The 14,922-nt window shown below is 42.7% G+C and overlaps 1 protein-coding gene across 3 annotated transcripts in view; it reads left to right on the top strand.

Moving 5' to 3' along the window:
• The window catches only part of clcn5b (chloride channel, voltage-sensitive 5b), a 30,647-nt gene extending 22,382 nt beyond the window's left edge, over positions 1-8,265 (top strand). For all 3 annotated transcript variants that reach the window (XM_056369370.1, XM_056369368.1, XM_056369371.1), the window contains 5 exons: positions 1,697-1,839; positions 1,929-2,078; positions 2,412-2,517; positions 2,609-2,825; positions 7,029-8,265. In XM_056369370.1, coding sequence (XP_056225345.1) covers positions 1,697-1,839; positions 1,929-2,078; positions 2,412-2,517; positions 2,609-2,825; positions 7,029-7,119 — 707 coding nt within the window. In that variant the 3' untranslated portion in view covers positions 7,120-8,265. The remainder of the gene's footprint in view (positions 1-1,696; positions 1,840-1,928; positions 2,079-2,411; positions 2,518-2,608; positions 2,826-7,028) is intronic.
• Positions 8,266-14,922: the final 6,657 nt, after the last annotated feature.

Here is a 14,922-nt window from a genome sequence, read left to right as displayed (position 1 = left end):
ACACGTGACAAACAGGTTTCACTTATTTTATAAAATCAGATTTCCTTCTCCTTAATTTCAGTGCAGAGGTATATATTCACTCATTTCTTCAACCTTATAGAAACTAATTCATCTCTATAGGAAACTGGTTGAAATATTCTCACTGCACTGACATTTTTCTTTCCATTTGTTTGAGGAAAATAAGATTTTTAAGAGAGAAATAATTATTTTTCGGAAATTAGTTTTTCTGCCGTGTACAAGAAATTCAAATTATTATTAATCATTTCCTTCTTTATATTCTTTTTTTTTTTTTTTTTAGAGTTAATTCTTAGACATCACATGTCAGAATGAAATGTACACATTGTCTGAAAGTCTGTGTTAAATTAAGTATCGCACCATGCCGACCAAAACAAGAGTTAACTGTTACCATTCCTTGTTATGGGTGTTAAATCCCTGAAGTGTTAATGGATGAGGAGAATAAAGTGTCCACTTCTACTTCTAAGAAAACAGATAGATGGTGTTTTATATAAGAACAGATGACTTTTAAATTCTTACCATGAGGAGAGGCTTTAAATTACTCAGGGTAACAAGCCAGATTGATCCGCCTCGTACATCTGGGACAAAGTTTAGGGAGGATTTTTATTTATTTATTTATTTATTTGTTATTTCTGAAATATGTCGCTGATATGTCTGTCTTAGTTTGTTGCAGTTACAGTACACGCTGTGCTTTACAATAGCCTTTGTGAATCACTTTTAGTGGAAGTGGCCAAAAAAAATCACTTCCAGAAAGGAGCAGATCTCATCTGATTTTAGCAAAGCCCAAATATCTTATCCACTTTCCTACAGTATGTGTCCCTCTGTTTATAATTTCCTTTTAAAAAAAAAAAAAAAAAAAAACTCCCAACAGTATTTAACCAAAGGCCATTTGTGTCCTTGACTCCTAAATTACAAAAGTGCTGTTGCTATTCTGGTCCACGAGACACTGTGATGGTATTTATATAATATATGGTTTGTGGTGCTGAGAGCATCCCGAGGGGAATACTTGCTCTTCTGTTTGTTTATTGCATCATTCATTCACGCTTAAAGGTTTTATTTTTGGCACTTTTGCTTCATGTCAACTCACCAAAGCAAAATCCCGCCTCGGATATTTTCTGTAATAAATTTAATCTCACGTTAGATTCAAGATTTATGACGTTATTGCAGTTTTAATGTAGTTTAATGTCCTCCTCTACAAGCCTTTTAAACAGGCAGCTCTTATTATCCAGTATAAGGGACAAAGATAGATGGAATACTTTTACATGCGGTGAGTAATTTCAGGCTTTGTCTGTATATTTTTCTTTTGCTTTGAAAATGTTGATTCTAAAATAAGAGACAACTCTGTTAGATGCGGTCGGACAAGATCTCCTAAATAATCTTAATTCTCTTGCTGAAAGACATGTGAAGGCAAACAACAAACATCAGGGAACAATTCTGAGGAAACATAATCATCTCCATTTTTGCTTTTTTTTTTTTAGATACAGAGCAACATACAAAAAGGAGTTTGTTTTCCTCCCTTTAAAAAATAAAATGGGTATTTAGCTGTGACGATGAAAGTCTTTCACAGAAGGTCACAGAAGAAGAGAAGCGTGGCATCAAGTTAAAAGTGATCAGTGATCAATAAGAAGAACACAGACTAAGCGTATAACTTTTGAGTCACCTGCGGTTTGTCTCCCTCCAGGTGGAGTGACTCGTATGACGGTGTCGCTGGTAGTCATCATGTTCGAGCTGACTGGCGGGCTGGAGTACATCGTCCCCCTCATGGCCGCCACCATGACCAGCAAATGGGTGGCAGATGCTTTCGGGAGGGAGGGGATCTACGAGGTGAGGCGGACGTGGTTGTTGAAGATGTATAACGATGTGTCCGCTGGAAGGTCTGTAAAGATTGATATTTAATCGTGCGTGATCTGCAGGCTCACATCCGGCTGAACGGTTACCCGTTCCTGGAGCCGAAAGAGGAGTTTGACCACAGCAGCCTCGCCGTGGACGTGATGAGGCCCCGGAGGTCGGACCCCGCGCTCGCCGTTCTCACACAAGAGGGCATGACGGTCGGAGAGGTGGAGGTATGTACACACACACACACACATGCATGCACATAAAAGATCCTAACACGCTGGAACGCAGCAGCAGAAAAGGCATAAAAACACACGGAAAGTACATGTGGTTATGATAAACAGAAAACGTGCAGATATGAATACAGATAAATACACCTGCAAAAACATGTTATCTGCATTTACTGTGAAACGACGCCGTGCCACAGGCCACGTTGTAAACTTAACTGCTGAAGGTCCATCCTTCCTCACTTGTAGTTTGCAAGATCTGAGGGGACGTTTGACGCATATTCCAGTTTTATTTGTAGACGTTGTGTTGCTTATAACGTGTGTATTTGTCCTCAGGCCTTGGTGGACAGCACACACTACAGTGGCTTCCCCGTGGTCGTCTCCCAGGAGTCCCAGAGGCTCGTAGGATTTGTCCTCAGAAGAGACCTGCTCATATCAATCGGTCAGAACTGTGTCTCTATACGCTGCGATGTAATGTTGTTTGCCGTTTGCTTCGCTTTAATCGATGAACGTTACCCGCCTCTCCCCCTCAGACAACGCCCGGAAGCGCCAGGAGGGCGTGGTCAGCGCCTCCCAGGTGGTCTTTACCGAGCACGCTCCTTCCCAGGCTCCCGATGCCCCGCCTCCGCTCCGCCTCAGAGGAATCATGGACCTGAGCCCCTTCACGGTTACCGACCACACACCCATGGATATCACTGTGGATATTTTCAGGAAACTGGGGCTACGCCAATGTCTAGTTACACATAACGGGTGAGAGCAATCACACACACACTTCATTTTTCACCATAGAGGAGAAACCCCTATGTGGTCGACAAAAGGGAAGGCAGGCGGGACTGATGGATGGGAGGAGAGACGGGAGGACCACACTCCCGCTCTCAGGGACATGAAAGCGAGACGTCTTCAGGAAACGGCGCTCGCGGAGGGATAGGAAGGGGTGACGGATGAATGTGTAGGAGAGCCGTGGTCATGCATTAAAGGAAAAGCAAAGGAGGCGGAGAGGAGTCGAGGAGGAAAACATGGACGGTTAATGGAGGGAGGGAGAGTGTGAGAACTTTACTCAGGACATTTTTTTTCCGAGCGCCTTTCAGACGTGGTATCTGTAACGTTGCTGGGTTCATCTGTCTGTTTATGTAACGGCTTTTGGGCTTTTATAGATAGGTCTTCCTAATGGAAAAACTTCCATGTTGACCTGATAGAGACGTTACAGCGGCAAAGCTTGCATCATTTTCAGCAACTGCACAAGACAAACAAGCAAGGAAATCTTCACATTTGCACATTTCTGTAAAATAAAGACGTATTTTGAGTCGTTTCAGCTCCACAAATGTTAACGCAGCGCGGCGTGAGCTGCGCAGTTGGGGAGAAAACCAAAACTAAAGCTCCTGCGTTCACTTAGTCATTCGAAAACAGAGATTAAACTCACATTAAACATTTACCAAAACTTTCTTTTTCCCTCCTTTTGTTTGAAATCATCCTCCATCCACAAAAAGCACCTCCAGCTCCACCAAGGCCAAACATTTCACACACACTCCAGCTGTCTGTCAGACTTTATATTTGTCTCTCCGAGGACAATCAAACAATGTTGGTCGGGGGAATTAAATTCAGACAGAGCAGAACAAAAGATAAAACCCGCTGAGAGCAATCGTAATCAGTGTTTCATTCATTTTTCCACTTTGTTTCCCCGCTGTCTGTTATGCAAACACACACCCGGGGCGTCGCTTGTTTAGATGGGAGCTCTGACATGTTCAAACACTCAGCTTTTAGGGATTTGGAAGTGGAATTATGTATATTTTCACGAGTGCAGAGAAACAGTGTCAGTTACCCGCACTGTCAAACACAAGCCTATAATGATCCAACCTGTGGTTTCTCTTTGTTACTTTCTCTCCCTCGTGTTTACATATACATTTATATATCCATTTTTCAGCAGGAATGTCGCCATTAACTCGAGCGGTGACAGTTGGACGCTGATGTTTCCTGGAAGAAAGAGTGAAATCTGAGAAGAAAAAGAAAACAGTGAAAAAAATTCAGAAATCAAACATTCACCTTATTTAGTTAAATAAGATTATGGGGTTTGGTTTGATCAATAGATCAAATGAAAAGCAGAGAAAGCCTGATGATACATTTTTTTTTATTTACGCTCTTTATCTGATTCCGTGTGCACTGTGTGTTGTGTTAACTACATCAGGGCAGCTGTGTAATCAGAGGGTCGCTGGTTCGATCCCCAGCGCCTCCAGTCCACGTGTTGAAGTGTCTCAAACGGCCTTTGAGTGGTCGATACAAGTAGAAAAGCGATATATATAAGTGCACGCCGTTTATATAAGGAATATGGTCTCCCCCCTGATGACATCACCATGACATCATCAGGGTCATTTGTTCAGACTTAAACAGGCTCCTTCCAGAGCCACAGAAAACATTACGCAGCTGTTTTCACACAACATCTGTAAACCAATCACATTCTCAAAACTGTCGCCCCCTGCCACCAGTTGGAGCTGATGTGTAAAGTTTCCCAGTGCGGCTTTAAAGTGTGTGTGAGTGTGTGTGTGTGTGTGTGTAGCCTCGAGGTGATGTGGACTTGTTGTATCAGCAGTAATTCAAACCAAATCTTTGAAAAAGAAGAAGAAAAAAAAAGAAGAAAATAAGCCGCTGTCAACAAAATCCTCACAAGCGGCCTTCAGTTCTTTTGGGGCGTTTGGATGCTCCTCACCACCAGAGCAAATGAGCGATTTAAGGTTTACTCACTGCCTTGCCTATGGGCACTTGTGACAGTCTACACCACTGCTGAAAGGCTGTTGACAGGCACAGCGACTTCTGCGGGACTCGCACATATTTGCTTCAGCTGGGCGGCTCGTCGGCCAACAATAGATCCCGAGTGAATCCACGTGTGACAGGAAAATACTTTTTGAAGAATCACACTTTCTTTTTCTTTTTTTTTTTAATGGGACAGAGGGTAAATAGGAACAAGGGGAAGGGTTGGAAGGAAGAAGGGATTGAAAATGGCTGAATAAAGTTATTGTCTGTTCTGCAGAGTTTGTGTTTTCACGCGAAGCTTTAAAGCCGGTGAATCACTCACCGTCTGGGAATGAAGATAGTTTCACACACACACACACACACACACACACTCACACACTCAGAAAGGAGAGACCTTGAGGCTACGTGAAGTGCAGCGCGTGACCTCTGCGGTCATCTGTATAAGATGGGTACTGTTAATTTCATCGCTCTGACTGGCAACAAAGGTATTTTCCCAGACTGTGAAGTTAGTATCTTTTAGTTGAAGGTCGACTCGCCGTCTAGATGACATGTCGCTGTTTGTTCTCGGAGCTTGAAAACCCTCCTTGTCTGTTTTTAAAAAAAATTAAGTTACAATTCATTTTGCTTTAGTCAGAAAACCACGACAGACATCACGAACACATCCTCCCTGCCTTGAAAGTTTGTTTTTCTTTTGTTTCCTATTTTCACTCTCTGACTCTTTTGATCCCGCTCACACTTGTCAAACTCTCATTTTTCAGGCTTGCATGTGCGAACAAGTGTCAGTTGATGTGCATTCGCCCGAATTCTTCCCTGTTTCACCAACAAATGCCTGCAGGAGAAACTCTGGGTGTCTTTTTATTTGTCCACCTTGCGGATATATTTCAGAGTTTGTCTTTGTTGAAGGAGGAGGCTGGTGATATTTTACGTTTATGTTATTGCTCAACAAAATCCCATGATAAAAGAACAATGACCTACTCTGTCTTTCAGCAATTTCTGACTTCCTCGCTCTGTCTGCGGTTTTCAGCCCCAAGCGAATTGGCTCCTGTCAGGCTGTAAATCTTTAAAATCATAAATATATACTTTCATTTTTCTGCCTCTGTGCCGGCGACAGCCAAAGCCCTCCGTTCGTCCGTCCGTCTGTCCCTTTCTTGTGGACACGATATCTCAGAAACGGCTTGAAGGAACCTCTTCAGATTTGGCACAAACTTCCACTTGGACTCAAGGATGAACTGATTAGATTTTGGTAGCTGAAGGTCAAAGGTCAAGGTCACGGTGACCTCAGGAAACACACAGCAATTATGTCAAAATTGTATATGACTCTGGCTAAACAGGATGTAATCTGAAACTAGTAAATTCTACAGGGACTATTTTCTGCGGTAGACAGTGATGGTGCAGCAGGACAGAACATGTTGCACTGACTCAAAATGAGCACTGCAGCCTTTAAATTCTTCTTTTACAGCTTTTAACCTAAAACCATATTGCTGTTGCTGAATTACAGCCGCTGTAGCCACAAGTGATAACCGGGTAATTGTTTATGGTAAAATGCGGGTGCTAAGGCTTTAAGGCAGCACCGCTCAGCTGCTCCTTCAGCTCATATCTTCCTGTGTCGAAATATGAACACTTCCTTTTCTTGTCCCCACATTTCTTCTTCTCGGAAGTCCTTGGAACGGCCGGACCGCGTTGAAGCTGTCGCTGTTGTTGAATTGGAATCAAATGCTGCAGGAGTGTTGCGAAATTAATGACTTGCACGTCATAAAGCAGCTTCTACCTCCCGCTCCTCTGGACGTATGAACTCCAGAGGAAATAGATTTGACTTTTATTTAAGTTGACGTAGGTATTTACTTTAGTTCCTGACCCTCCTGGCCGCCGACGTGGACGTGGTTAGCGGTGAGGTGTCAGCTGTGATTGTCTCCGGTGTGATCACGGCCGCTGTGCTTTGCCTCCCTCGCTCTCTTAACTCTTGTGTTTTCATGTTACTCTCCTCTCCTGCTGCGAGCCAGGTTCCCTGTGGGACTGTAATGTAACTTAACGCAGCCAAAGTGTCAGAGACGAGGCCAGACCTTGGCCCGATGTATGTGTTTCTGCTTTCTGTCACTTTGACTTTTCCATGACGAAGCAAACAAAGTATGATATGAAGTAATCTGCCTCCCACCCCTCCTCACGTTTCCTCTCTTTTCTCCCTCTCTCTCCCTCTCTGTGTGTCACCAGGAGGCTGCTGGGAATCATCACTAAGAAGGACATACTGAAACACATGGCGCAGATAGCCAACAGAGACCCCGACTCCATCCTTTTCAACTGAACTTCCTCCCCCCTGCCTCCTCTTCCTCCTCCTCATCCCTCCATCCTCTCCTCTGTAGACCAGAGGAAAAAGAAGACACCAGCTCGAACGGTCGAAAAACAAAAACGCACCTTTTACCTCTTCAACTTTAAAAAGCTGTTTAGAGAAAGCCAAGTAAGTCGAGCTCCATTTGCACAGGTGACGAGAGAACATTGAATTTTTCTTTTTTTTTTTTGAGTTGGAGACGTTTTTTTTGGCTTTCCATACGTGAGTGCACCACTCAGAAACAATGACTCATCCTCACTGACACCACTCGCCCCAATTTCATGCTCCATACACATGAGGAATAAGTCAACGGAATATTTCACATACGCTGCTCTCGGCTTTTTCTCTTTTCAAAAGAGAGAGAGAGAGAGGAAAAATTCTCCCTCCTCCATTTGCCGTCTCGTTTCTCTGCTACACCTGAGAGAGAGAGAGAGAGAGAGAGATAATCCTCTGTTATACACGCTGACACGAGGAGACGAGGTGGTGGAGGAGGAGGAGGAGGAGGAGATAAAGACGTTGGGGAAGATAAAGAGGAGGTTTGGGGAGCTCCGTGCCTGCCCTCCGGCCGTCACAGCGAGCCCAGGCAGAGCACTCCGAGCTGGGCTGATGGATGCTCGGACACCTCCACCCCCACCACCCTCCTCCTCCTCCTCCTCCTGTGAGCTTTCCTGTTGCCCCGGGGGGGTGAAGAAGGATCCAGGAGTGTGAGAAGAGGCTCTAATACACACATACTTACACTCCATAAAGACGTGGTGACAGCCTGGGAACCCTCCACACAAATGTCTTTTTCTTTTTCTTTGTCATAGACGCTTCAGATTTGTGTGATACGGCGTGAGACTGCAGCCTGGGAACTGCGCAGTGTTGTCTTGCCATACAGACTCTCGGACTGGCAACGTGACAACCACGCTCTTCACACATACACATAGACAATGCTGCAAAAAGAAAAAACCATGTCGGGCCTTATGGAAGTATTTCTGGGCTGAGCTGTGGAAGGGCTAAACAAAAAAACAAAAAAAAAACAACAAGAAATGAAAATAAATAAAAAGAGCGAATCATGACACATGAATTAATTTATGTAAATGTAAAATTGTTTGTCCCACTAAATTATTTCACTGACTTAAATGGGTGCTTTGTCTTTGTTTTTGTTCGTCTTGGATCCTCATCATGTGAACTAATCTTTAGTGCTGGGGCGTTTTGGTTCCAAGTAGAGGAAACATCTGGTTTTATAAAGCACTTAATCTCTTATTGAATATTTTATCTTCAGCAACTATTCTAAAAGTTATTTATTCCTTTTCCTTAAGAAAAAAAAACTAAGCCTAAACAGATCCAATGAGGAATCTGGGCTACAGCTGAAACAATTAGGTGATTAATCAATTAGTTAATCTACAGAAAATGAATTTTGCAACTTGTTTAATAGTCACTTAATCAGCTGATTCATTGGTAGATAGTCATTAACTGAATACAGCTGTTTTCAGCTGTTGGTTGGACAATACAAAGGATCTGAATACGTCTTGTTCTGGAGTTTATAATGGGCATTTTAACATTTTCTGACACTTGACGGACAAAATGTCAAACAATGAATCCATAAAGAACATTAAGCGATAATGAAATTGACAAGTCGCAGCCTTAATTTGAGCAGATTTAGAAATTAGTGGTTTCAAAACGGCATCTGGAAAAAACTCCTGTTTACACATGTGTTAAAAACATGTAAGATCAAGGAGGGAAAGAGACAAAATGAATAATAATGTGATACTAAATTAATGAGCTTCAGACTGATGGAGGAATTCAGTGTTTTGCTGCTGATCACGCTGCCACCCTGTTTTAATGATAGAGAGAGAGAGAGAGAGAGAGAGAGAGAGATCGATCTCAGATGTTATATCACAATCCAGTTCCCTGCAGAGGAGAATAATATTATTCTTCTGTATTTGAACACATTAAAGGTTCAGCAGGTCAGCTTGTCTGGGCCTCATCTGGCTACCAGGGGAGCGCTTACATTTTTATTTTTAATATTTTCCCACTCAGGACTCATAAACTTTCACCTCGTCTCTGGAAGCTTTATTTATCTGCTGAACTTATTTTCTTTCCTTTCTTTTTTTTTTTGTTTTTGACTCTGTCACACCTGAGAGCTGCTTTAAAAAAAAGAAACATGTGGGTGATGCTGAAATTTGAGGATCTAGCTTAATTAATTTTGGTGATGTTTGCTGACCCTGGAGAAGAGGGCGTGGTCAGCAAGGGGGTCAAACACCCGGCGCAAATACTGACCTTGCCCGGGTTAAACTCGGCTCTGTTGAGCGCTTTAGCATCTTTAAGCTAAATGTTTTGGTTTTACAGCCCATTATTTACTGTTTTTATGCCTCTGCGCATTGTGGGGGGGTCAAAGGTCACGGTCACGGTGACGTCACTAAACATATTTTTGACCTTATGAATGGAATATCTCCAGAACTCCTCAAGGGAATCCCTTCAGATTTGGCGCAGACGTTCACTTGGACTCGAGGGTGAACTGATTAGACTTTGGTGGTCAAAGGTCAAAGGTCACCGTGACTTCAGAAAAAAACTTTTTAGCCGTTACTCAAGACTTCACAGGGCAATTATGAAAAAAATTTCACACAAATGTTTAATATTTTATGTGATTCTGAAACTCGTCTGAGTGGCGGAGGGATACAACCACGAGCTGGTGATTCCAGTTGTCGGGTGTCGTTTCCAGCAGATGTTTTCAGCCAGAAAAAGCTCTTAAAAGCTCAATGTTCACCAACTGCGTGCAGCCCGCAGACAAAGGTCGTGACTTGCTGGTGAACATGGTGGAGGATTTAGTGGCTGTAAGAGTCGTATGTTTCCCTCAGGAGTTGCTGTAGAACAAAGACAGACAGTATCTTTCTACTTTGATGGATGTAAAAGCTGGTTTTATTTTGACTGTGGCAGCGGCTCGAGGTTTCTGAAGGAGGAAAAGTCAGAGAAGCCGTTTTTCTTTTTCGGTTTGTCCGTTTTCAGCGCAGTGATTGATTCTGATTGAAGATTTATCATCATGGGCCAGCTGGCAGATCGTCACCAGGACGCTCCAGCACTTCAAAGAGGATTTAACCTCCAAAAAATCGAGCCCGATTAATTTGATTCGACTGCATATAATCAAATTGAACGTTATCAGCGTCCTCTCTCTCGGTTGTGTCCCGCCTGACTCTTGTTTTTTTGCACACTGCGCGCCGCCAGCATTTTGTCATGTCTTTATCGATGCATCTGTTTCCAGTTGACAGCCGTTGCGAGACAAACCCACTTTATGAATTAGTTTCAGCTTTCAGTGTGATTTATTATGTTAAGTTGGTGCCAGGGAAGTGATGCCTTCAAAGTTGTTTTCATTCGTTGCAGATAATTGGCCCCAATAGTCACAGAGGATTAGATTCAGTGTACTCTGAACCAGAGTAAACAACGGCCACGTACAGGTAATTTCTCAATAAAAAAAAAACGCTAATTGAAATACCATGTGAATATGATTTGATTTAGTAGATTCTAAACACAGATCCATCAGTCTGTCTTTTCAACTAAACCCAAGACTTTGTCAGCAAATGGCTCCCTCAGTACAGACCTGAAGGATATGACGGGAGAGCGGGTGTAGATAATGGGTGGATTGATGAGCGTGCGGCATGGAGAGCAGGAATATGTAATGTATATATTTTATTTTACTGTTGGAGAATGTTCTCGATGTTATTGATTAATACTGTTAATACACTTGTTGTGACCTGGAGCGCCACAAAAGATCACAACGTCAATCCGAAAGAAAAACGGAAAAATCTCAACGGCTCAATCTTGTAGCTGACAAAAAGAATATCGACTCAAAGTCCACTTACTGGCATGTTCTGGAGCTTTTGACCTATTCACACATGGTCTTTATCAGCTGATGAAGATGATATTTCCCGATGAGGACAGTTGTGATACGGTCGAAAGCTCTTGAACAAACCAATAAATGGGCTCCTGCTCCTCCTGAAGTATCTGAGTCTGATCCAATATTGATTTTATTTATAGATTTAAACCTGAGTAGATGAGGTTTGGTAAATATAATCTGTATATTGAGTCATGCTGTTGGTTTGAGTCGATCAGCAGGAGACAATTAAGCAACTATTTTTATAATCGATTCATTCTTTCTGTCGTTTGTCTTGCAAAGAAAAAAAAAGGCACAAATCCTCAGATGTCAGGTTCTTGAATGTCAACATTTGCTGCTTTTGTCTGTTTTGTATCATTATCAATTAAATATCTTTGGATGAATTGGACAAAATAAGACATTTAAATGTGTCAGCTTGGACTCAAAATGCAAATCTTTTACCAGTTTCTGACATTTTATAGAAGAGGAAAAAAGGTTAACTCTTAATGAATAAGATCATTAGTGGCAGCCTTAATTTCCTGGCACACACTGTCTATGTTTGGGGCGACTGGTCAAGATGACTTCTGGGCGCTTTATCGTGGAAACGGCGCCACACGGCCCTTCTTGACTCACCGTCTCCGTCGGCGAGTCACAGCTTGTTTTCTGGCCACATAATCTCTGTGAGAAGGAATATGGACGAGCGAGGCCGGAGACAAACCAGCGTCTTAATAAGCGTGTGGGTGTTTTTGCATATGGCTTCAGTTTTTGCATGTGGGTGGTTGACATCTCTGTATCACTGAATTAACTTTTTCTGTGTGTGTGTGTGTGTGTGTGTGTGTGTGTGTGTGTGTGGCTGGACTTGATTAAGTGTGTGTGTCAGGGAATGTGAGTGCATTGTTGCTGCTTAGTAATGACTCAGTGTATTCCTGAGCTCAGTTCCTGTGGCTGAGTCTTCACATGGGGCTCGAGTTACCGACCTGCTCGTGGCTTCTGCATTCTCACACTTCAAACACACACACACACACACACACACACAGTATAATATTTTCACAATGTGCACTTGTCTTTGTTTCCTTCTTTTACTAACTTTAGTTTTCTTGTTTGTTTCTTTTTATTGTCCTTCTTCTTCTTCTTCTTCCTCTTCCTCTTCTTCTTCTTCTTCTTCCATACTTTACCTCATTTGCTTCTCTCCCATATCAGTCATCCTGTTCCCAGGCCTGCCATTGTCTCGGTGCACATTACAAAGCAGCAAAAAAATTTGGATGTGGTAATCGGCCGACTCGAGGTGTCATCCTACACCCCGAAGTGTCAAATCTCATTTCTGCAGTGTGTGTGTGTGTTTGTGTGTGTGTGTGTGTTTGTGTAGAGAAAAGAGAAAGCACAAGAACAACATGCAAAGAGATGACGTGTGTGTGCATTTTTCCTGAGGGCGAAGCCAGCAAATATTTTGGAGCAAGCACTGCCCGTGTGTGTGTGTGTGTGTGTGTGTGTGTGTGTGTGTGTGTGTGTGTGTGTGTGTGTTTGTGTTTCAAGCATTGCAATCCAATCTGCTCCACAGTGTTGCGTCTCTGCCCTCTTGGCCTCACCTGAGGTTAGAAGGTGGAGGTTCCCACAGCTCCGGTCGCAGCCGCTCATGTAACACGGAATAATCTCGCTGACCTTTTAACCACCAAACACGTGAATTAGACCGAAAACGCAGCTTCTGAACCTCCCGGGCAATCAACAAAAAACAAACAAGTAGTCTGATAAGATAATGTCATTAATTTATCACAGTAAACATCTGTATTTTTATTCCTCAGAGCTTCAGTTAACCTGAATAAACAACCGGCTCCTGGTTCATGTTAGTTGATCTGTGGCGTCGTGTTGCAGCTGAAGATCTGAAACTACCTTGTTTCCTAAAAATGATGTTTGTATACAACTCATTTTCTACAGCAAATACCTTTTATGAAGGAACATAAATGCAACCAGATTACGTTTTCTATTAACATAACAAGGGTATTTTGTTAGTTTATGTGCAATCGTCAGGTTTGGTAGGAAACAACTCTTCATAATCATAATGTGTATAATTATAATGGATTTTAGTAGCTGTAGGTCATGACTTTAGTCAAGTTTAACTGTGTGACATTTGAAGCCAAGATCGCCTTGACAAGTCGAGGCGATCTAATCTAAAAACTCGACCTTCTACATTTGAAACAAGGTATTTCAGGGAATTGATTTCTCCCAGTCGGCCGCGTCTAACTGGTAATCAAATAGTTTGAACCCTTTCTGAACTCAGCATATTAATGAAAGGTCAAGAAAGGCGTATCTGAAACTTCTTAAGGAACCTTAAAAATATAAAACACCGGTTGGACCCTTTGCAAGAAGATTGCGAACGCCTGATCAAACTCACAGTTTAAAGAGGTGAAAGGAGTGTGATTGAATCCAGAGAGGTAGGAAATGGAAAGAAACCCTCCATAGGGCCGACGCTCACTCTGGGAGTAATCTAGAGTATATCAGTCCCACATGAATCTATATTCTCTGTGGTGGTTTTGGTTTGACCCCAGAAATATATCGCAGCGGGGGTCCGGAGTGCCAGATGCTGAGATCAGACCACCCCTCTGTGTTTACGCCTATCGCTGACCCCCCAACAACACACCCACACAAAAAAAAAAAGAAAAATGATCTGTAGTTGCAATCAGATTGGTTTCCATCCAGCTTGTTGTTCCACTGCTGAAGAAGTGGGTTGTAGCCCCCCCCCCCCCCCCCCCCCCCTCCCCTGTGGATGCTGGAAACTTGCTTGAGGTCAGCAAAAGTGACGCAGCCAATTTACGTCCCTGAGCTCCAATATAATGGTAGTTCTGCACCCGAACCGGCACACTTTCTGTAACTCTGTGGAACACATGCTAGACATTCAACACACTCAACCACATCCATTCTTTCACAGAAGCTTTCATCTTGCCCCCTCATGTGATCTATAATGTTGACTTGTTTTTCTAGCAGCAGCTAAACCCACATAAAGATTTATATTCGTTTATTTGTCACGTTTCAGTGTTTTTCTTCCACTGCTGATAGTTGGTCACGCTGCCGCAAAGAGTTGCAAAACAGCCGGGTCATCGGTGTGATTCAGCGGACGGAGACTTCGTCAGGAACTGGCAACACTAATGTTTTTTCCATGGCATGAAAGTGGTGAAATTAAACTATGTTACATGTTTGTTTTATTTATCTCAGGCGACCTAAAACTGATTGTTTCTAACTGGGGAATCTGAATGAAGCTTTCACCTGCAAACAGTGAAACAGATGTACAGACTGTCACATCCTAACTCCTGGGGCCGGGTCCTCAAACACAGACTTGGACTAGAAAAGGCGCAGGTGTTACTAACGACGTTAACGATGGCTCGTTAACTGCACCAGTGTGTCCTGTGGAGCAGCGTGAACAGGCCTGTGCAACACCAGCACCGTGACGCTGCAGCGGCTCAATGTCAATGATTGATTTTACTACGTGATCTTCCTCGTGACGTTGACAGACACCGAGCTGCGAATCACTGCAGGGTGATGGTGAGCAAATGAGGATTTCTGTTAGGAGTCATGAAATGCTAAAGTTACGTAGCGTACGTGCATTCAGTCAAACTTTATAACTGCAACCAAAATGGTAAATATTACAAGTAAATAAAACTTGAGTTTCTGCAGAGAATAATGCTATGACTTAAATTTAGCAAAGCAAGGCCACATGAGCATTTTAAACTCTGTTGACAGTGATGCTGATTTCAAGGTGATTGTGTGTGTGTGTGTGTGTGTGTGTGTGTGTGTGTGTGTGTACAGTTAATCAAATACTGAACAATTTTATTTTACTTTTACTTTATTTACAGCTTAATACCAACTCCACTTCAATTCAGAGGCAAAAATGATAATAGTAATTATAAAGTTTAAGTCATTTTGCATAGTGAGTACTT

This window comes from Seriola aureovittata, chromosome 23 (genome assembly GCF_021018895.1).
Source record: "Seriola aureovittata isolate HTS-2021-v1 ecotype China chromosome 23, ASM2101889v1, whole genome shotgun sequence".
Lineage (NCBI taxonomy): Eukaryota > Metazoa > Chordata > Actinopteri > Carangiformes > Carangidae > Seriola > Seriola aureovittata.
This window is presented reverse-complemented; position numbering and strand designations above follow the sequence as displayed.